Source organism: Geotrypetes seraphini, chromosome 14 (assembly GCF_902459505.1).
Source record: "Geotrypetes seraphini chromosome 14, aGeoSer1.1, whole genome shotgun sequence".
Classification (NCBI taxonomy): Eukaryota; Metazoa; Chordata; class Amphibia; order Gymnophiona; family Dermophiidae; genus Geotrypetes; species Geotrypetes seraphini.
Genome location: NC_047097.1, coordinates 46703914 through 46727794, shown reverse-complemented (window position 1 = coordinate 46727794; position 23881 = coordinate 46703914). Strand labels below are relative to the sequence as shown.

Genomic DNA, 23881 nt, shown 5'->3' with positions numbered 1-23881 from the left:
GTGTTTGTAACTGCCTCAAATCTACCGGTTTTAACTTTTAACATTGTAATGCTGTATACCGCTTTGGAAATGAAAAGCGGTATATCAAGTCATAATAAATGTGAAAGTAAAGTCGTGGTTCAAGAATTCTGGGGTTTTTTTTTAACCAAAAGATGCTATTATTTCAGACAATTACATATTTTTTGTTTTGTTATTTTAGGGGCTTTAGAAGAAAGACACGCCCAGGGACAATGTCTGTGTAACTTAGCCTTTGCCTACAGCCAGCTAAAAAACTACAACATGGCCGAATTTTACTACCAGCAGGCACTTTGTGCATTTTCAGATGTAGGTAAGGACGTTGGCCACTGGCAAAAGCAGAAATTTACCTATGAACCTCTACTTACAACACTATTATCCTGAAATATACTGTATGATTATTCTGCAATGTGACATAGTGACGAGTTTAGAAAGTTTGGCTATGTGCCTGATGTTAATCCAAGCAATCCAAATTTACAGCATTCATTCCTTTGAAATTCTTCATTCAGCTTTTTCAGTGACTTTTTGTATTTAAAACCTGACTGGCTGGGAGTCCCCAGGACAGGTTTAAGAACCACAGTTCTATTCCATTAGAAATGTTTTTGTACAGTATAATCCCGTTATAACGGACTTCAAGGGACCTGGAAAAACAGTTCGTTATATCCAGAATCCGTTATATCCAGAGTTGCATTTTTTTTAAACTTTATTTAGGTCATCTTGAAATAACATACAATCAATGACCAGTAACTGCACAAGCATATCAGCAACATCAATAACAAAACTCAGCAAAACATTGGTATGGCACGAAATAATTGCAAAACCAGAACACTAAAAAATGTTCTAAAGCAGTGGTCTCAAACTCAAACCCTTTGCAGGGCCACATTTTGGATTTGTAGGTACTTGGAGGGCCTCAGAAAAAATAGTTAATGTCTTATTACAGAAATGACAATTTTGCATGAGGTAAAACTAATAGTTTATAAATCTTTCCTTTTGGCTAAGTCTTAATAATAATATTGTCATTTATATTTAAAGAGACATTTGATCAAGAAACTGTTTTATTTTGTGATTATGATAAATATACCAAGGGCCTCAAAATAGTACCTGGCGGGCCGCATGTGGCCCCCGGGCCGCAAGTTTGAGACCACTGTTCTAAAGCATTATGTCATACTGAACTGGAAAGAAAAATACTCTGTCATTTTCTTCTGGGCTGCATTTTGATACTATATCACCGGCACACCACGAGCCTTGTACGCGGATCCTGCATGTCCGTTATAGCCGAACAAAACTAAAGCATTAAGCGGCTCTGGGGACCAAACTGGTTGTCCGTTATATCCGAAAGTCCGTTATATGCGAGTCCGCTACATGCGATGATTTTCTGCATGTTTATAAAGGCGCACGGCCGGGACCCATGGACCGCGTCCACTATAGGTGAGGTTCCGTTATAAACGAGTCCATTATAACGAGATTATACTGTAGTAGTCAACTTAAAGCAAAAGTGCCATCAACCCTTTGAGCTTTTTTCCGAAATGTTGGTTGGCCGTTAAACAGGACCGCTGGGATCCTACTTTCCCAGTCAGTCAGCCATTTTGCTACATTGTTTGTGAGGTTCAAAGATCACCATCACAGTTACTAATTTTGTTTCTTATTATCTGAATGGCTAAATTATTACCAGAGGTTAAGATTTGTGGAGATTTTTTTTATTTTATACAGTCATATCAATGTCCTTCTGTTTTTGGTTCCTGCAGCAGTCCAAGGGCTGTAACAATTCCCGATCTGTCAAACCAAACACCGTCGTTCTGCCATAAGTACTGGCCAAAGAAAGAAATTGGTGCTGTTTTTCAAAATAAAAATCCCCTAAACTCAACATTAGAGCAATTGATCTGACTGTCTGTACAATTTGCCCTTCACATATTCACATAAGAATAGCCTTACTGGGTCAGACCAATGGTCCATCTAGCCCAGTATCCTGTCTTCATGGAGGCCAATCCAAATCACAAGTACCTGGCAAAACCCCAAATAGTAGCAGCATTCCAAAGCTGAGATTGCAATGTCATAATGCCTCATTCTACAAAAGCCTAAGAGCAGTGGTGTACCAAGAGGGGTGGGGGGGGGGGGGGAGGACCGCCCCGGGTGCAAGCCCTGAGGGGGTGCTCCCGGTCCGGACCCCCCCTGGTGTCCGGTTCCCCCCGACATGCGGGTCTCCCATCTGGTGTCAGAGGAGGGGCGGGACCATGGCGGAGGAAACTGCGCCGAAGCAGCAAAGATAGCTGGCATCGCGATCTTGCTACAGGCTGCTTTTCTAGGTAAATGGTGTTGGGGAGGCCAGGGGGATGAGCGGTCCTTCGAGGTGGGGGGGGGCGAGCGGTCCTTCGAGGTGGGGGGGCGAGCGGTCCTTCGGGGGGGGCAGCAGGCCTTCAGGGGGGAGACAGGCCTTCAGGGGGTTGAGCAGGCCTTCTAGGGGGATGCAGACCTTTAAGGGGGGAACAGGCATTCAGGGGAGGGGAGGGAGGGTTCAAAGAGACGTGCATATGCTGGACTTTGGATGGGAAGAAATAATGGGTCTGAAAATAGAGGAGAGGGAGAGAGATGATGGACCATGGGTTTTAGGGAGGGAAGGAACAGAAAGGGAGAGAAGTTGGACACAAGGGATGGTTTGGAGGGGAGGATAGAGATACTGGATAGGAGGGTAGTTGGGAAAAGAAAGGGAGAGATGGTGGACCCTGGGGTGGATGGGGAAGAGGGAGAGATGCTGGATGAAAGGGTAGTTAAGAAAAGGTGGATCTGTGGAAGGAGACGAGAAAAAGGAAAGATGACAGACATCCGGGGGAGGGAAGGGAAACGGAAGGGGAGGACAGAGATGGCAGATGGATGTTTAGCATGCAGAAAGAAGAGAGAAGGAGACCCTGGCAAGCAAGTTATCAGAAGACAACCAGAGCCATGGACCAACAAGATTTGAAAAATAACCAGACAACAAAAGGTAGAAAAACTAATTTTATTTTCTGTTTTGTGATTACAATATGTCAGATTTCAAATGTGTATCCTGCCAGAACTGGTGTTAGACCGCAAACGTGAGGATTTAACAGAGAGAGGAAAAGTCCTTTTGTTTTTTTATTTTATTTACACCACAGCGCCAGTGTGGTGTAAATAAAATAAAGGGGGGGGGGGTGAAAAAGCTATAAAATAAATCCACCAGGATGTTTAAAAAAGACACCCAATTGGGCAGGAAAATCGAATCGAAAACCCAATTCAATAGACTGAATCGAATTGTATTTTTTTTTCATGAATTGGGCAGCACTAGTTTGCGCTACTGTCTTAGACTTTAGGACCTGGGATTGGGGAGAGATGGCATCCTCAGTACTTTATAATGCAAGTGAAACGAGGATTTGGTCAGATTTTTAAAGTGTCTGCAGAAGAAAAATATTGTATAGGCCGGGGACATGAGACAGCAGGAAATGGGAACTTTTCTTCCTTCTATTTTTGTGAATGGAAAGGCTGAGGATGTCAGAGAGTTCAGTTAAAATATGTGCTTTATAAGAAAATATAATAATGTGTTTTATAAAGTTTATAAGCATTGCTGGCCTACCCGGTGAGGTGTTCCTAGTGGTGGTGGTGGTGGTGGCAGGTGTCAATGTGTTGAGAGGAAGAGGTGGTCTGGGAAATTCTGCTGAGCAAACTCCGGGCCCATTTCCACCCCCCAGTTAGTCCACTCCACTCAACTGGTTCACACACAGTGGGTCTTTGGGTGTTGTTCCTGGATAGTTGTTTTGGAATCTCTTCCAGTGGTTTGTCAGTATTAGAGAATGACACGGTGACGGTTTACCCGCGGCCACCGCATTTAAGCCGCGGGTCACCGCCGAAAACGGGGAAGAAAACTAGCAGTCGCTGCGGTGACGGGGACAAGGCCATTCACCGACCGCGGAAACGGTGAACAGGTTTGTCCCCGCGGGCCAATGTACCCCCTTCTAGGAACCGCTATTTACCGCCCGACGCCCGATTCACCCTCCCAGCAGGACCGCTCGCACCCCCACCCCGAACGACCGCTCGCACGTGCTCCCACCCGCACCCGCGATCGGAGCAAGAGGGAGCCCAAGCCCTCTTGCCCGGCCGACTCCCCGACGTCCGATACATCCCCCCCCGGCAGGACCACTCGCACCCCCACCCGAAGGACCGCCGACTTCCCGACAATATCGGGCCAGAAGGGAGCCCAAACCCTCCTGGCCACGGCGACCCCCTAACCCCACCCCGCACTACATTACGGGCAGGAGGGATCCCAGGCCCTCCTGCCCTCGACGCAAACCCCCCTCCCCCCCAACGACCGCCCCCCCCCAAGAACCTCCGACCGCCCCCCCAGCCGACCCGCGACCCCCCTGGCGACCCCCACGACCCCCCCACCCCCCTTCCCCGTACCTTTGGTAGTTGGCCGGACAGACGGGAGCCAAACCCGCCTGTCCGGCAGGCAGCCAACGAAGGAATGAGGCCGGATTGGCCCATCCATCCTAAAGCTCCGCCTACTGGTGGGGCCTAAGGCGCGTGGGCCAATCAGAATAGGCCCTGGAGCCTTAGGTCCCACCTGGGGGCGCGGCCTGAGGCACATGGGCCCAACCCGACCATGTGCCTTAGGCCGCGCCCCCAGGTGGGACCTAAGGCTCCAGGGCCTATTCTGATTGGCCCACGCGCCTTAGGCCCCACCAGTAGGCGGAGCTTTAGGATGGATGGGCCAATCCGGCCTCATTCCTTCGTTGGCTGCCTGCCGGACAGGCGGTTTTGGCTCCCGTCTGTCCGGCCAACTACCAAAGGTACGGGGAAGGGGGGTGGGGGGGTCGGGGGGGTCGCCAGGGGGGTCGCGGGTCGGCTGGGGGGGGCGGTCGTTGGGGGGAGGGGGGTTTGCGTCGAGGGCAGGAGGACTGCAGTGCAGAACATAAGCCTTTCATTAAGACAATCCTGGTTCGCTTTTCCAAGTTAAAACAATTAGAAAAATATTTCTGGAGTGCTGTAATAAATTAAAATTAATAGTGCTCAGAACCCCCAAGGTAACTTCAGGCATCATTTTGAAGCTGGGGGGGGGGCGGTCGTTGGGGGGAGGGGGGTTGGCAGACCTTCAAGGGGGGACAGTGCAGGGAAGTCAGGGAATTTATATTAATTAATTTTTTCTCTGCGTGTTTTGTTTTTGTATAGTTATTAACTAATATTTAACTAAGTTTTAAAGTTTTAAAGAATGTTTCCTTTATACGTAAATAAAGAAAAGTGAATGGGATTGCAGTGGCGGTGACGGGGCGGTGAATGGGGTGGCAGTGGCGGTGACGGGGCGGTGAAGAGGATGGTGAGACGGGGACGGGGCGGTGACGGGGATGGTGAGACGGGGACGGGGCGGTGACGGGGATGGTGAGACGGGGACGGGGCGGTGACGGGGACCAATTTTTTCACCGTGTCATTCTCTAGTCAGTATCTCCTTCTGGTCCAAGGAAGGAAACTTTGTTAACCATAGCATTGACCTTCAGAATATGTTTGTAACAGCACTGCTTGTATGGCATAAGGCTATGTAGTGATCGAAAGAAAAAACCAGACCTTTGCACATTTTTGTACTATATGGTGGGTGTTTGAGGAGATTCACATTTCCTGCACAGCTAAGTCCTTGTGAAGTTACCTTGTGCTGTATTTGACATCTAGCAAGGTCTCTGTTTGGAAGGAAAGATCTAAGCTTAAAAATGAAGTGACCAGAAGTTATGATAAAAGCAGATAGCGTAGCTGGTTTTAAGAAAGATTTGGACAAATTCCTGGAGAAAAAGTCCATAATCTGTTATTAAGACATGGGGGAAGTGTCTGCTTGCCCTGGATCGGTAGCATGGAATGTTGCTACTCTTTGGGTTTTCACCAGGTACTAGTGACCTGGATTGGCTACCATGAGAATGGGCTACTGGGCATGATGGACCATTGGTCTGACCCAGTTAGGCTATTCTTGTTATGTTCTCATCTGTAGGGGCCTTTGTTTTCACTTCTTATTTTAATGTATTTTTTTTTCTGGGAACTTATCAGTGTTTTTTAGAATGGGAACAAAAATGGAAGAGAATTAATGTGTGTGGAATGGGGGGGGGGGGGTAAATAATTCAATCCACCTCAACCAGACATAGGAGAACTCACGCACTATTCACACACCCTCCAACCAAAAACGTCAAAAGAAAAAAAAATACTGTTCGACAACCTCCTAGCCATTCGAGCTACAACACTCGACCACCAACTCTGCAACCTATTGACCTCGACCACAGACTACAAAACCTTCAAAAAAGAAATAAAAACCCTTCTATTCAAAAAACACATAAAACCGAACTAACACAGTCAGAACTGTCCCAAGCATCACCTGCAACTATTCCATATGTACTTCTGATGTCATGACAATTCAGACATAATTTATGTTATGTTATGTTATGTTTGGAATAATGGTTACATATATGAGGTTCAATAAAAGAAAATTTTATTATGACCATTTATTCCGTTTCATGGTCATTACAAAAAATATTTTTTTACATGGGGGGTGTCAAAAAATGATGGGCCCTGGGTGCCACATACCCTAGGTACGCCACTGCCTAAGAAGCAGACTGGATGGACCATTCAGGTCTTTATCTGCTGTCATTTACTAAGTTACTATGTTACTGTCATCAGCGATGTCACAATGGCTTTATTGTTCTATGCTAGCCCAGTATCATGTCTTGACAGAGGCCAAGCCAAATCATAAGTACCTGGCAAAATCCCATATAGAAGCAGCATTCCATGCCACCGATCCAGGGCAACAATGGCTTCCCCCATGTCTGTCTCAACAGTAGTTTATGGACTTTTCCTCCAGGAACTTGTGCAAATCTTTTTCAAAACCTTTTTTAAAACCACATGCTCTGGCAATGCACTCCAGAGCTTAACTATTCGCTGAGTGAAAAAAAAGATTTCCTTCTATTGGTTTTATTCTGTATTACTCTGTAACTTAATCAAGTGTCCCCTAGTCTTTGTAAACCTTGATACAGTAAACAAAATCAATCCACTTGTACCCATTCTACACCATTCAGGATTTTGTAGACTTAGCTGTCTCTTTTCCAAGCTGAAGAGCCCTAACCTTTTTAGTCTTTCCTCACATGAGACGAGATCCATCCCCTTGGTTGCTCTTCTGTGAACTTTTTCTAGTGCCGCTATATCTTTTTTGAGATAAGGAGACCAGTACTGAACACTATATTCAAGGTGAGGATGCGCCATTGAGCAATACAGAGGCATTATAACATTCTTAGGGGTCCTTTTATCAAGCTGTGGTAGGGGTTTAACGCGTGTAATACCACACATTAAACCGCCTGCCGTGCTAGCTGCTAATGCCTGCATTGAGCAGGCATTAGTTTTTAGCAGGCCGCGGGAGTGAGTGCGTGTTGAAATGTCCAACACGCTAACCCCACTAACGCGGCTTGATAAAAGGACCCCTTAGTCTTGTTTACCATCCCTTTTCTAATCATTCCTAGGAACTCGTTTGCTTTCTTGGTCACCGCTGCACATTACGTAGAAGGTTTCAGCATGCTTATTTATTCAATTTTCTATACCGTTCTCCCAGGTGAGCTCAGAATGGTTTACCTGAATTCATTCAGGTACTTAAGCATTTGTCCTGGCGGGCTCACAATCTATCTAATGCACCTGGGGAAATGGAGGGATTAAGTAACTTGCCCAGGATCACAATTTGCCGTGTGGGGTTTGAACCCACAACCTCAGCTTGCGGAGACTGTCGTTTTAACCACTGCACCACACTCTCCATGATGACACTCAGATCTTTTTCTTGAGTGCTAACCCCCAAGATGGACCTTAGCTATAAGAACATAAGAAGTTGCCTCCACCGGGATCAGACCAGAGGTCCATCGCACCCAGCGGTCCGCACCCGCGGCGGCCCATCAGGTCCATGACCTGTCAAGTGTTCCCTGCCCTAAAAAAACCTATCCTTACTTCTATCTGTATCCCTCAATCCCCTTTTCCTTCAAGAATTTATCCAAACCTTCTTTGAATCCCTGTAGTGTCTTCTGCCCCACCACTACCTCCGGGAGTGCGTTCCATGTGTCCACCACTCTCTGGGTGAAGAAGAACTTCCTGGCATTGGTTCTAAACCTATCCCCTTTCAGTTTCTCCGAGTGCCCCCTTGTACTTGTTGTTCCCCACAGTCTGAAGAATCTGTCCCTGTCTACCTTATCTATGCCTTTCAGGATCTTGAAAGTTTTTATCATGTCTCCTCTAAGTCTCCTCTTTTCCAGGGAGAACAGCCCCAGCTGTTCTAGCCTGTCGGCATATGAAAGGTTTTCCATACCTCTTACCATTTTCGTCGCTCTTCTCTGGACCCCCTCAAGCAATGCTATGTCCTTCTTGAGGTACGGCGACCAATACTGGACACAGTACTCCAAATGCGGGCGCACCATTGCACGGTACAGTGGCATGATGACTTCCTTTGTCCTGGTCGTGATACCCTTCTTGATGATACCCAGCATTCTGTTTGCTTTCTTTGAGGCTGTCGCGCATTGTGCTGATGCTTTCATTGTTGTATCCACCAGCACACCCAGGTCTCTTTCAAGGGTACTCACATCTAGCAATGTTCCCCCCATTGTATAGCTGAACATCGGGTTCTTTTTCCCAACATGCATGACCTTGCATTTCTCTATATTAAAACGCATCTGCCACTTTTTGGCCCACTCTTCCAGCTTCGTTAGGTCCCTTTGCAGGTTTTCACAGTCTTCCGTGGTTCTAACCCTGCTGCAGAGTTTGGTGTCATCTGCAAATTTGATAACCTCACATTTCGTCCCTGTCTCCAGATCGTCTATAAATATATTGAACAGGAGCGGTCCCAACACCGACCCCTGCGGAACTCCGCTCGTGACCCGTTGCCAGTCTGAGTATTGGCCCTTCACTCCAACCCTCTGTTTTCTGCCCGCCAACCAGTGTTTAATCCATCGGTATACATCCCCCTCCACTCCGTGGTTCCACAGCTTCCTAAGCAGCCGTTCGTGGGGTACCTTGTCGAAAGCTTTTTGGAAGTCGAGGTAAATTATGTCTATGGGTTCCCCTTTGTCTATCTGGCTGTTTATTCCCTCAAAGAAATGTAGTAAGTTTGTGATCTGGATTATTCTTCCCAATGTGTATCTCTCTGCATTTGTCCACATTAAATTTCATTTGCCATTTGGATGCCCAGTCTTCCAATTTCCTAGGATCTTCTTGCAGTTTTTCACAGTCTGCATGCATTTTAACTAAGCGAGTTTATCTTAAATGCATTTTCTTACAAACCCTTTAGAAAATCAGTTAAAATTTATCTTTTTGATAAATTTGTCTGATTTCATACCCTTGTTGATGTATTGCTGGTTGTAATATCACTGTCTGTATGCAGTCTCTTTTTATTGTAAACTGCTTTGAACTATTTGTGGTATTGTGGTATATAAAATGAAGATAAAAATAAAGATTATTATTATTATACTCTGCAAATTTAATCACTTCACTCGTAGTTCCAATTTCCAGATCATTCATAAATAAGTTAAATAGTACCTGTCCCAGTACATCATGAAATATGATCTCTAATCCAAACTGTGATTGTGAATCCTAAAATGGGATCACAAAACCTTACACTTTGAATTGCAGCCATAGAGCATAGATTTTAGAAAGGAATTATCTTTGAATGCAGGTCTAATGAAGGTGGTATTTTCTGCTCTCCGTGATTTTACTGATTAAAGTAGTTATTCTATTCCCAGGTGAAATCCATGGACAGTGGCAAGCTTGTGAAGGATTGGGTGCCACCCATTTTAGTCTTGGCAACAAGGATCAGGCCATATCGTACTACAAACAAGCACTGAGTTTATTTGGAAAGTCAAAGGTACTTTCTGTTTGTTCAATGTATTTGCTTTACATTGTACATAAAAGATAGAGAAAAAAAGCTTTTGCTGCAGAACATAGAAAAAAAATGACAGTATCTTTCTAAGTCCTATCTCAATCGCAACTTTTTATTCTATGTTCCTTATGACTCAGTCTATCCATAAGGAAAGTATAATTTAAAATTGTGTTTCAAACTGGGTTGCTTATGTTATAAAGTTGCCTATGGTCTAGCCCAGTGGTCTCAAACTCAAACCCTTTGCAGGGCCACATTTTGGATTTGTAGGTACATGGAGGGCCTCAGAAACTAGTGTTTAAACCCGTTACATTAATGGGTGCTAGTAAAGCTTCCTTCCCTCACATGTCCCCTATTTTCAGCCCCAGCTCCAAACCCATTTTTACCCCCCCAGCCCCCTTCTCCCATCTTTTCATCAGGAAGAAGCAAAACCAGTTCAAAACTGTTCCACCCACCCCACCCAATGTTTAACTTCAAAGAAAAGCGTTGCACCGCACTGTTGCTGGCCTCGGCGTCTTCTGTCCACTGTGGCCAGCCTTAGTGGAAACAGGAAATTGTCAGAAGGCAGGCCACAGTGGAGAGAAGATGGAGAGGCCAGCAGCAGCATGGCACAGTGCTTTTCTTTGAAGTTAAATGCAGCAGGCGGGTGAGCAGGCGAGGGGGAGAAGTAGATGCTGGTAGGGGTGCCTGTGCCCCCCTCTCCCGTTCCGACACCTATGGAGGTTTCTCTGGCGGTGAGTGAGGGCGAGAGGGGGGAGTAACCGGCGTGTTTCCTGCCTCCGTGTTTGAAAATGGAATTCGACACAGCACACTGTCAGGAAACACCCCGTCCTAAGTGCGCATGCGCGCTTAGGATTTTATTATAGAGGATGACAATTTTGCATGAGGTAAAACTTTATAGTTTATAAATCTTTCCTTTTGGCTAAGTCTTTTTTTTTGGCTAAGCTTGTTTTCGCGAAAAGCAAATTTGATCGCGTCTCACCACTCCTGTCTAAGCTCCATTGGCTCCCAGTAATCCCCAGGATCCACTTCAAATGTGCGTGTCTGGCCTACAAGATCCTACATGGCATCCTTCCTGCCGTTATCCCTCTATCCTGGAACTCCCCAATCCCTACTTCCTCCAGATCCTCCCAAATTTTTAAACTATCCTTCCCTTCCATAAAAGGTATTTCCCATGCAGGCAAACTTGGGTCATCCCTCCCCTTTAGAATCACTGAGATCTGGAATAACCTCACCTCCCCACTCCGAACCTCAAGCTCCCTCCAACTCTTCCGCAAACACCTAAAAACCTGGCTATTCTCAAAACTGTAACACTTCCCCCCTCTTAGGCCTCTCACCTTCCCCTTTAAACCTAACTCTTTAATCTCTCCACTGTAGTTCCTCTCTCATCCTTCTTCCTGTAAACCGTGCCGAGCTCCGCATTCGTGGAGATGGTGCGGTATATAAACCCAAGGTTTAGTTTAGTTTAGTTTAATATTGTAATTTATAGCTAAAGAGACATATGATCAAGAAACTGTTTTATTTTACTTTTGTGATTATGATAAACATACCATGGGCCTCAAAATAGTACCTGGTGGGTCGCATGTGGCCTCCGGTCCGCAAGTTTGAGACCACTGGTCTAGCCCCACTTTATTTAACTGATAGATTTTCAGTAGCATCCCAAAAGAATATTCAAAATAACAGTTCTATAATCTCCAGTATGAACGCTGGAAAAAAGCTCATATTAACTCAAACCCTTATTTTGTTCTGTGTAATCAATTCAATTAAATATATATTCACTTATTGGGGAAAAAGAAAAAAATGTCGTCAATGTATCTAATCCATTGATGAACATAAGAAATGAACGGTGAGTTGGGCATAATGCGTTGGCCTTCGTCGGCTATTTTTGTGAGGACAGTCTTTTAATGCTTGCATCTTGCCATGAAGTTTTCATGCTGATGCTGAAGTTTAAGCTAAGTGATGCCTGCATTTTTTTAAATTATAATTATATTTATCTATCTTAAGGTTGTGTCACTTTAACGGGAGGCTTTTTGCCTATGATAGAATGTTGGAGGGGAGCTATTTAGGCTCCCCTTCATAGCTCCAGAGCATTGATTGCCCTGCAGCTTCTGAGGCATTTTCCCCAATACCAGTGGTGCCCAATTCGTCATCGCGATTGACCGGTAGATCGGGAAGGCAACACAAGTCGATCGCGGAGCCCATCCAGGCTCCGTGATAGACTCGTGTTGCCATCCCGATCTACTGGGCCGATCAGCCTTCCTCTTCTCGATGTCCCCCACAGCCGCCCCAAACTCTCCCTGCAGAAGCATCGGACTGACCAGCATTCCTCTCCCCGACGTCAATTCTGACGTCAGAAAGGAAGTTCTGGGCCAGCCAATCGCTGCCTGGCTGACCCGGAACTTCCTCTCTGATGTCAGAATTGACATCGGGGAGCAGAATGCTGGTCAGCACGACGCTTCTGCAGGGAGAGCTTGGGGCGGCGGTGGCTTTGGGGCCTGTTCCCCGATGGCAGCGGTGGCAAACCTAGTGGCTTGGGGGAGGGCAGGAAGAAAGAAAGAAAGGGGGCAGGCAGGGAGACAGAAAGAAGAGGGGGCAGGGAGACAAAGAAAGGGGGAACAGGGAGACAGAAAGAAAGGGGGCATGGAGTGAGAGAGAAAGAAAGAAAGAAAGGAAGGCAGGGAGACAGAAAGAAAAAAGGGGTCAGGGAGAAAGAAAGAAAAAGTTGGGGGAGAGAATGAGGTCTGGAGGAGAGGAAGCATACAGGAGGCTGAAAGAAGGGAAGAAATATTGGATGCAGAGTCAGAAGAAGAAAGTGCAACCAGAGACTCATGAAATCACCAGACAACAAAAGTAGGAAAAATGATTTTATTTTCAATTTAGTTATCAAAATGTGTCCGTTTTGAGAATTTATATCTGCTGTCTATATTTTGCACTATGGCTCCCTTTTACTAAACCGCAATAGTGGTTTTTAGCGCAGGGAGCCTATGAGCATCAAGAGTAGCATGGGGCATTCAGCGCAGCTCCCTTTGCTAAAAACTGCTATCGTGGTTTAGTAAAAAGGGAGGAGGTATATTGTCTATTTTTGTATGGTTGTATGGTTGCATAGAATCATCTGCCTTGACCTCTTTGAAAAAACCCTGGAATATGAATGATAATTAACATTTTTTTTGTGGTAGATCATTTTTACTTGGTCATTTTAAAAGTAGCTCGCAAGCCCAAAAGGTGTGAGCACCCCTGCTGTAGACTGTAGATGTGAAAGCAGTTTTCTAAAATCACTGTTTCCTCTACTAAGGGCCAAAAACCTGGCATTGGCAGCCAGCCCAATTATTTATTTATTTGTTCAATTTTCTATACTCTTCTCCCAAGGGAGCTGAGAATGGTTTATATGAATTTATTGAGGTACTCAAGTATTTTTCTCTATCTGTCCTGGTGGGCTCACAATTTATCTCATGTGCCCAGGGTCACAAGGAGCAGTGTGGGTTTGAACCCATAACCTCAGGGTGCTGAGGCTTTAGCTTTATCCACTGTGCCACACTCTCCCCTATCTCAATGACAGCTTCCCCCACCCTGCCCTCTCCCCCTCCTCCCCCATATCAATGCATCCAATCTTAGCAGTGCAATCCTGCGGCAGCAAAACACTCTCCTGGTGGCACCAGACCTTCCAATCATCTGCCCTCATGACACTTAAATCCTACTCATACAGAATCTCCCACCCCCAAGTATAAGCAAGCTCCTGATATACACCAACCTCTCCACCAGTCTAAAAATACAACAAACAAACCCATGCAAGACCCTCAGTGCAACCTTTTTTCATTAGGTCTCCATACCGTACCACCATCCTCAACCTACTTCCCGGGCCCACCAGGAGTCCCAGGTTTCTAGTGGGGTGAGAATGATGCCCACTCCCTTCTGCCTTGTGTCTTAACCAATCCAAGATGGCTGCTGAGACCTCTAGTTGAAATATCATGGTATTACCACTGGAAGTTAGGCTTTTAAATATTGGCAATATGTGATATTACCACTAGAAATATTGGCAGACACAGTGTAGTAAAAGGAGATAGAGGGGGGCAGATCACCCCAAGCGCCATCTTGGTAGGCGTGCCATTACCTCTCTGCCCCCTTCATGCCATGCTCACGCCCTCCCTTCCATGCCCCCCGTACCTCTTTAAAATCTTTACCTGTGTGAGCAACTATTCTAGCCTGCTGCTCGTGCCAGCCTGGCTCCCTCTGAAATCACTACCAGGTCGCGGGTCCAGGAAGCGATGTCAGAGGGAAAGCCAAAACCAGTGCGAGCGGCAGGCTGGAGAAGCTGCTCGCACTGACGAAGATGTAAAGATGTATGACGATGGGGAAGGAGGGCGTGAGTGTGGTTTGGGGGCATGGAAGGAGCAGGGGGGTTGGCGCAGAAGGAGCAGGGGCAGAGAGGAGGGCACAAGGGACGCCACTAAGCCCTTTTTCATATGTAACATAGACTTTAGAATAGAAAAGCCTTGCCAACAAAAGGATTGCTGTTTGGCTAAATCGTGCTTCAAAGTCCACAAGGTTTGAGTTCCTGAATGTAAACCACTTAGGCTATATGTGATATATAAATACTAAAATAAGTATAATCAAGAGGCTGTAATATCTCAGGCAGTGAAGCCCTATTTTTTTGCCAAGTTGGAAAAGGACCACATGCTGGTCCTCGGAACATACCTAGCCAGTCAGGTTTACAGGATGTTCACAATGAATATGCATGAGATCTATTTGCATCGAGTAGAGGTAGTGCATGCAAATTTATCTCATGCATATTGCTTGTGGATATCCTGAAAACCTGATTGACTAGGTGCGTCCCGAGGACTGGATTGAGAACCCCTGGTCTATGGGCATCAAAGACCAACAGGGGTGATACAGCTCTCCCCAGGAAAGGAGACATGAATGATTTGCAACAGTAATAATAACCATTCAGTCTGAAAACCGAAAGATTCTCATACTTCAGCTTGCCTCCACCAATTCAGGGCATCCCTCAGAGCCTCATTATACCGCCAGGTAACTGAATCCAATCCATTTTCCTTTCGGTTCTCACTTCCTAGCAAACCAAGCACCAAACCTGGGAGCTGGATTTGCTGTTGTGGTGTGGCTACATGTGTTTTTCTGATGGATTATAATAGTACGGCACATTGAAAATTGATTAGAAGAAAATGTTGTACACGTGTAAAATATTATACAGACTCTAGAGAGAGGAGTTTCCTGTGTCTTGTTTTAATGACATTATATCTTTTGTGGCAGGAAACATCTGATATCCTGAGAGAGAGGATCCTGGGGAAACTGGTTCATGCCATTGAACAGAAAGCAACACACCAGCATCCTGTGGAAAGAGTGTTCCTGGAACAAAGGCAAGTATTCTAGTTTCTTTTTCAGTTACTTCAAAGCACAAGTTTTTGAAGGAAACAATCTGGAAAAAAAAACATTTAATGGTATCTCATTCTGTTTGCAACTGCCTGTCATTTGGTCTGCCAGGAGGCCTACCATATAGCAGTGTACTTCATAAGTGCCAGCTCTGTGGGTACAGTGGATTCTTGAACATCTACAGTTTTAAGCAAACTGTATAATCTGTGTTATATTTAGCACCCCTTAATCATTCTGAGATTATATTGCATGGTATACGACTTTGCCTGAGATTCTACAACTTTTCCCCCATCAGAACGAGCTGCCATAAAGAGCTTGCAAAATAATCAAAACCTGGTCATCCAACCTGCAGACAAAGAAGGCTCTGTAGTAATTATGGACACACAAAATTACATTGGAGAAGGATACAACAATGCTATAACACAACTGACTGAAGACCCCACAAAAGATTATATTAAACAGCTAAAAAAAAAAAAAACCCGCATCAAAGCACTTCCAAAGCAAGTACAACCACATTTAAAGAAACTCATACCTAACCATCCTTCTGTGGGCACATTCTACATGCTGTCAAAAATCCACAAACCTGGAAACCCTGGCAGACCAACCATATCTGGTATTGGCACATTCACAGAAGAAATATCTGCATTTATAGAAGGGATTCTTAAACCTTTAGGGGGAAATTCTATACAGGACACCAGTCTCAGCAGCTACCTAAGAATCGGCTGAGAATCGCAGACTGGCATCCTATACAGAATTGTGTCTGTCTTAATGGACAAATGCATAACCCCACCTAACCACCCTGATTCTCTAACCACAACCCATGTCACAGGTGCCAGTTAGAGAATCACGCCTGAATCCTTTCAATCAACTGATTGTGGCAAGAAAATCTCCCTGCTGTGATCCACTGAACGGCAACAGCAGGAAACTCCTGAAGCCCTACCCCCCCCCCCCCGCAAAGTTGACCAGCAGGAGCAATGCCCACTCCTTCCCACTGCCACCCCTAACCCCCCCACCCAAATGAATGTCCACAGCAGAAGGGATGCCCATTCCCTCCCACTGCCACCCCCGAACTACCCCACGAATGTCAACGGCAGGAGGGTGCCCACTCCCTCCTGCTGCCACCCCTTCCCAGAACTTCCTCCCTACACGGTGACATCTGGGCCAACTGGAGTCTTAGGCCTCCTTCCCAGTGCATCCTGGGATGCAGCAGGAGTGGCCTAGTACTCCAATTGGCCAGATACCTAAGTCCCCTCCCCTCCCTTTTATATCTGGCAAATCGGAGTATTAGACCTTTTCCTCCCAGGATGCACTGTTAAAGATAACTAAGACTCCGGTTGGCCCAGGCACGGGAGGGTTCAGGGGTGGCAGCGTGAGGGAGTGAGCATCCCTTCTGCTGGATGAGTTCATGGCAGGGAGATTTCCTGCTGCAGCCGCTCAGCTGATCGCAGCAAGGAGATTTCCTTGCCAAGATCAGCTCAGCAGCTGCATCTGTTTGAAATGTAAGCCAGCATTTTGCTGGCCTACATTTCAAGTGTCTATTACGGCCCTAAGGAGATGCCTAAGGATGCTTAAGCTCGCCCAGGGCCACTTCTGGATGTCTCCAAGAATATTGCCTCATCCCTTAAAACACCCAGAGAAACTTAGTGCATTATAAAGACAAACTGAAAATAAAATCATTTTTTCTACCTTTGTTGTCTGGTGATTTTATTTTTCTAATCATCTTTTCCTATTCTCTGATTGCACTTCCTTCTGTCTGTATTCTTAACTGTTTCCAGGGCCTTCTTATTCATTTGCTGTTTTTCTCTCCTTCACTTTCTGCCCTACATCCATCTTTCAACAATTTATAGGCAGGGTAATATATGTGAAAAAAGGAGATATGAAACAGTATACATATGTTGAATACCAATCAATCTATGGCATAATTTTTAACATTCAACATTCTTCCGTTTTCTTCTCAAATCTATCTACTTTTTCCATATCTTCCCTCCCCATCTACGTACGTATACACTCCAATACCAAGCGGATTGAATTATTAAATAAAAAAAACAGTGTGCTAACAATAACCACAATTAAATGGGTAAGTGATTGTATAAACTCCACTATATTAATGAGGAATTGGATTCTAAGCATTAAATCTGGCTTCGTAAGCTTAAAAAGTCTAAGTGGGAGGAACTTGTTAGCGTACTGTTTTTTTAATTTAATAATGCAATTCGCTTGGTATTTGTTGAGAGAGTATATTTAGGTTTTAGTGAGTTTCTACCTTCTTGAGTGTGGAGCACTTTCCTCACTATCTATCCATGTGCACCTTCTCCTCCTTCACTCTGCCCTTCCCTTCCACTCCCTCCCCCATCTCTGTGTACCATCTCCCTAATCCCATTTATCCATAAACAGTATTACTTCCATCTCTTTTCTTTTCTCCAACCATCCCTATGCACCATCCCTTTCCCTCCATCTTTGTGCACCATCTCTTACCTCTCTCTTTCCATGTTCTGAGATATCTGTCTTTCCTTTCCCCCCTCCTATGGTTTGTCATTTTTCTCCTTTCCTTCCCATAGTATGGCATCCCCTTCCCTTCCCTTGACCACTCTCCTCCCCTTCCCTGGTCTGGTCTGACCTGGCCTGACATCTCCCCTCCCCTTCTCTAGTCTAGCATATCTCCCCTCCCCTTCCCTTTCCTTGTATGGCATCTTTTCTCTTCTCTCCCCTCCCCTTCATTTCCCTTCCCTTGTCTGATCTGGTATGGTCTGGCATCTCTTTTCTCTTCTTCTCTCCTACCCCTTCATCTTCCCTGGTCTGGCATCTCTCCTTCCCTCCCCTCCCCTTTGGTCTAGTACCTCTCTCTCTCCTTTCTGGCCCTCTCCAGATGTACCTTTAAAAACCTGGTAGTCTAGTGGCCTCTTCGGGGGGCAGGAAAGATCCAGTCTTTCCTGCCCACTGCTGCTGCTAGATTCACCACTAATAGAGTTTCAAAATGGCTGCTGAGGCTTCATGCGACAGCCTCACAAGAAAGTCATAAAATTATCCTTATAATTACTAGGGATCGGAATCTATGAATGACACTGAAAATTCAGTGCTGTTATAATTCAGGGTTCAATGCAATTCTATACTGGACACTTTGATGCTCATCTTTGGGCATGATGACTTACATCAGCGGAAACCTGGTACACAAGTTGTGTGCAGATTCCTGCTATTCTGTACTATTGGACACATCTTTTGCGAATACTCCTAACCCGCCAATGCTCCTCCAATGACCACAACCTCTTTTGAGTTGTGTAATCCAATTTAGATGCCCATTGTTATAAAATCCAAAAATAAGGCAAACACTAGTCTAAGGGTTCTGACAGTGCTAAGTGCATAAAAGACACACCTAAGTTAAATAACCAAGGTAAATAAACAATAATAATATAAGTGATACAGGCCACCTCAATGTGAGGGTCAGCGAAGGGAGAGAAACTCCAGCGCTTCACGCAAAAAGGACAAAAGTACAATACCTTTGCCTGCATACCATCACTGGTGGCCTCACATGTGCATAAATCAAATCAATAGTGATACACCACAATCAGGTAATAATAATACTCAGTGTGAAAAAAGCAAAAAGCACTCAAAGAACCCTCCCCAGCCAACTCCCACAGACAAAAATAACAAAGGCCACAACCAACTTATCTTCAAACAATGGTGGAGATGTTGATAATAGCTGAGTGCCAGATGGCGGGTTCAACCAAGCCCAGTTTCGGGAGATCAACGTCCCTTCCTCAGGAACCCTCAGATGGAAACAAACAATGATGAGCCATAGAGCCAGCCGGGGGGGTGGGGGGGAATAGAACTTACGGAGGATTGCGCAGCCGCGCTAAAAAGCCAAGCAGCAGCAACGTCATGACTGAAGAAACCAATCAAAACAGAAAGGGGAGGAGTCACATTCTAAATGATCGTATTCCACTCAATGCAATCATTGAGTCCTTCATGATGTACAGCATGCGATCTGTAGGCTTCCTGAACACAGAGGTGGTCAATTTACCAGATGGAAAATCAAGACCCAATTAACTGAGTACAAGAGCAGAATTAATTTGGCTATAACAACTGCCCCGTTCGTTCCCCATTGTTTGGAGAAGGGCCATGATTTTTATGAGCTCACATGGTTTGTGTTGGAACAACTACCTGGGTCCTTTAAGGGTGATAAAATGGCTCATATTCAGCTCCGAGAACAGTTTTGGATTTTCCATTTGCATGCTGTACATCATGAAGGATTCAATGATTGTATTGAGTGGAATACGATCATTTAGAATGTGACTCCTCCCTTTTCTGTTTTGATTGGTTTCTTCAGTCATTACGTTGCTGCTGCTTGGCTTTTTAGCGCGGCTGCGCAATCCTCCGTAAGTTCCATCCCCCCGGCTGGCTCCATGGCTCATCATTGTTTGTTTCCATCTGAGGGTTACTGAGGAAGGGACGTTAATCTCCCGAAACCGGGCTTGGTTGAACCCGCCATCTGGCACTCAGCTATTATCAACATCTCCACCATTGTTTGAAGATAAGTTGGCTGTGGCCTTTGTTATTTTTGTCTGTGGGAGTTGGCTGGGGAGGGTTCTTTGAGTGCTTTTTGCTTTTTCCATAGTAACATACATAGTAGATGACGGTAGATAAAGACCCGAATGGTCCATCCAGTCTGCCCAACCTGATTCAATTTAAATTTTTTAATTTTTTCTTCTTAGCTATTTCTGGGCAAGAATCCAAAGCTTTACCCGGTACTGTGCTTGGGTTCCAACTGCCGAAATCTCTGTTAAGACTTACTCCATGCCATTGAAGCCCTCCCCTGCCCATCCTCTACCAAAAGGCCATATACAGACACAGACCGTACAAGTCTGCCCAGTACTGGCCTTAGTTCAATATTTAATATTATTTTCTGATTCTAAATCCTCTGTGTTCATCCCACGCTTCTTTGAACTCAGTCACAGTTTTACTCTCCACCACCTCTCTCGGGAGCGCATTCCAGGCATCCACTACCCTCTCCGTAAAGTAGAATTTCCTAACATTGCCCCTGAATCTACCACCCCTCAACCTCAAATTATGTCCTCAGGTTTTACCATTTTCCTTTCTCTGGAAAAGATTTTGTTCTACATTAATACCCTTCAAGTATTTGAACGTCTGAATCATATCTCCCCTGTCTCTCCTTTCCTCTAGGGTATACATATTGTAGTACGCAGCCTATGCCTTCCCAGGTGAGCACCCACTCGAACATTAGAGACACTCTCTCCATTTGTGAGGACCAGATCCAATATCGCTTTTTCCCTTGTGGGTTCCGTCACCATTTGTCTGAGCAGAGCCTCTTGAAAGGCATCCACAATCTCCCTACTTCTTTCCGATTCCACAGACACTGAGTATTATTATTACCTGATTGTGGTATATCACTATTGATTTGATTTATGCACATGTGAGGCCACCAGTGATGGTGTGCATGCAAAGGTATTTTACTTTTGTCCTTTTTACGTGAAGCGCTGGAGTTTCTCTCTCTTCGCTGACCCTCACACTGAGGTGGCCTCTATTACTTATATTATTATTGTTTATTTACCTTGGTTATTTAACTCAGGTGTGTCTTTTATGCACTTAGCACTCTCAGAACCCTTAGACTAGTGTTTGCTTTATTTTTGGATCTGTTAAGTATCTTTGGCAAAGTTTGTTGAGGAGTTATTCTGCATTGTTATAAAATAGCACATAGTCAGATCAGTGTCCAAATCATTATTCTTTGTGATAAAGTATTTAATGAACATCATCATTCCCTGCTAAAATTTACTGGCTTGTTGCACAAGTAATGAGAAATGGGGAGAAATATATTAATTAGTTGAAATGCGCAAACTACAGCTTGGAATCTTATATTAATTAGATCCAGATTTTTTTGCAGGTATATGATTACAAAGAATAGATGCCAAATTTGTCTCTTTATGTCATACTCTTATTCTTCTTGTATGTTCATTTCCATATTACATAATGTTTAGTATCTCACTAGCATTAGCCTTTATGCTGACTTACAGGAGAACTAGATGTATTTATGCTGCCCTGTAAGTGAGAAAACATTCATCTCAAGCATTATAAATCACTTCCTTTTGTTCAGATCACACAATGAGCAACCTCCTGCAGAGCCTTCAGATTATAAGAACAGAAAAAGAAGTGCACACGGAAAAATGCACTCCAGTGAGCTATATACAGCTGATTAAGTCGGATTGGCCCAGCCTCCGGGACAGTAACAATCAAGACATTGGCAGTTGAATATAATACTTGAACTAAGCTCAACAGACTTCTAACTGCAGTCCGTAAATAAAACTGCAAAAGCACTTGGAGAGTAATTTTATAGGTCATTTTGGTACATAAAACATTGATTTACACAGGTAATCAAGCTCATTTGGGGGTCCTTTTACTAAGCTGCGATAAAAAATGACCTTCGAGTGCCCTTACATGGGTCTTTCCAGCTTGCAAAAGCCATTTTTACTGCAGCCATAATAATGACTTTTATCAATTTTTTTGCATTAGTGGCCATGCGCTTATGTCATTAGCATGCAGCCATTGTATGAAATTATCATATGAGCACTTACTGCCACACATTTTGCAGGCAGTAAGGGTGTTTTTGCTCTGAATAACTACATGAACAGGTTTCACATCCCTCAGCTCTTTCTTCTGTCACTGGAGGAGGCCAAGGAAAAGACTACCAGGACAATTTATAGTTTAAACATTCAAGGCCTTGAGAGTTTTTGGCATCCTACTAACTGGTAGAATAACAACCAAGAATCTCCCCATATTATAAGTGACTGGCCATTTTTATTGGGTTTATGACATCATTTAATTCATTAGTAAACATACGTAGTTGGTATATCTTCCAATTGAATTACAATTGCTTCATTAACATCCAGTGATAAATTGCATACTCCAGCAATGTTCTTTTGCTTAGTTTTGATCACATGATCTCTTGTCAACCTAATTTCAATAGTAATTGTCACTAGGTTTTGCTCCTGTTAGCTTAGCTTAGGGCACAGTGACCTTTTCCCTGTTCTAGGACATAGGCACTTCCTCTATTCTGGAACAAACATCTATTTAAAAACTTTAACATTTGCCAGTAATGCTAACCAAGCAATATTATTTTACTGTAACTCTGAAGCATTTCTATATCCTTCAGCTTCATCTTTTATTTATATATATATTGGTGTCTTTTCAGATTTCCCAGGCAAGGGTTATCTCATACATATTGGGTTAGCCCCCCCCCCCACACACACACACCCTCTTATATCCTGCTTAATACTATTATTGCCATCAAGGGCTCCTGCATAATGCATGTGCTAACCAGTTGGGGTACAGCAATATAGATGCATTAACTGGTTAGTGTAGGAATGCCCATTCTCTTCTCCTAACATGCCTCCCTCAAAAAAGTAGAAAAAATTTTTAGCATGCAGTTAGCACACATATTTCAGAGTTACTACAGGCACTCTGTTTTTTGATGCATTAGGTACCTGTTTAACGCCAACCACAGTTAAATAAAAGGACCCCTTAGTTAGGTCATGCCTAAAACAACACATGATTCAAGCCAGTGTGTGTTCTTGTAATATAAATGTGCTCATAGAGGAGTTAGAGCAGAGTATGGGTAGAAATATGATTAATCTGTATTTTTATAAAATAAGTTCATAGGAGCATAGCACGCACACCTGCATTACATAGTATCAACACCTTCAATCTAGATACAGTTTCTGCAGATTTGGGCTGCAGAGTTGCTTATGGGGCTCATTTTCAAAAAAGATAGACGTCCAAAAGACAGCACTTGGACATCTTACGAGTCAAAACGTCCAAATGGGCATTCTCAAAACAGGCTTTCTAGATGTCTTTCTGGTTTTTTTGTCTCCAGTCCGTCTGGACACTCTGTAATAATTAAACCTTTAAAAAAATGTCCAGGACATTTTTTAGACGTTTTTTAGACATTTGGAGCTAGACCTGTTTTAAAAGCATCTCAGTGCTAAAAGTTGCCCAAACTGACCAGATGACCACTGGAGGGATTAAGGCATTAACCCCCCCCCCCCTTTATGCCCTCAGTGGTCACTGACCCCCCTCCTACTACCCAAAGATGTGAAAAAATCAGTACTGTCCAGCCTGTATGACTTATTCACATGGCTCACATACATCGGCACACAGAGCAGAGGGGCACTCTCAGGATTACTATAGTGAATACTATACTGTATTAAAAGTCTAGGTACAGATGTCACTATAACTTGCTTATATTGTATGGTAACCCTTCCAAACCTACTGTACCTACATAAAGATGACACCTGCAGGCATAAGGGCTATTGTTGTGATGTACAGGTGGGTACAGAATGTTATGGGTGGGTTCTGGAGTGCTCACCATACAATATAAGCACCTGGAACTTTTAATATGACATTCCCTGCAGTAATCCCTGCAGTGCCCTTCTGCTGTACTCAGGAATGCTCAGCAGTCTGTGAACAGTTTGCTAGAAATGCTGGCTCCTTGGACATCAGAAAAACTTGCTTTTGTGCGTTTTTCATGTGGATGTCTTTATATTCAAGAATGGCCCAAAAAGATAGATGTACTAAGGGCCCAAATGTCTAAATAATTTA

At 44.4% G+C, this 23881-nt stretch overlaps 1 protein-coding gene across 2 annotated transcripts in view; it reads left to right on the top strand.

The window, feature by feature from the left end:
* The window catches only part of LOC117348471 (tetratricopeptide repeat protein 24-like), a 55011-nt gene extending 31436 nt beyond the window's left edge, over nt 1–23575 (top strand). For both annotated transcript variants that reach the window (XM_033920664.1, XM_033920665.1), the window contains exons 4-7: nt 200–328; nt 9759–9880; nt 15158–15264; nt 21381–23575. In XM_033920664.1, coding sequence (XP_033776555.1) covers nt 200–328; nt 9759–9880; nt 15158–15264; nt 21381–21483 — 461 coding nt within the window. In that variant the 3' untranslated portion in view covers nt 21484–23575. The remainder of the gene's footprint in view (nt 1–199; nt 329–9758; nt 9881–15157; nt 15265–21380) is intronic.
* Nucleotides 23576–23881: the final 306 nt, after the last annotated feature.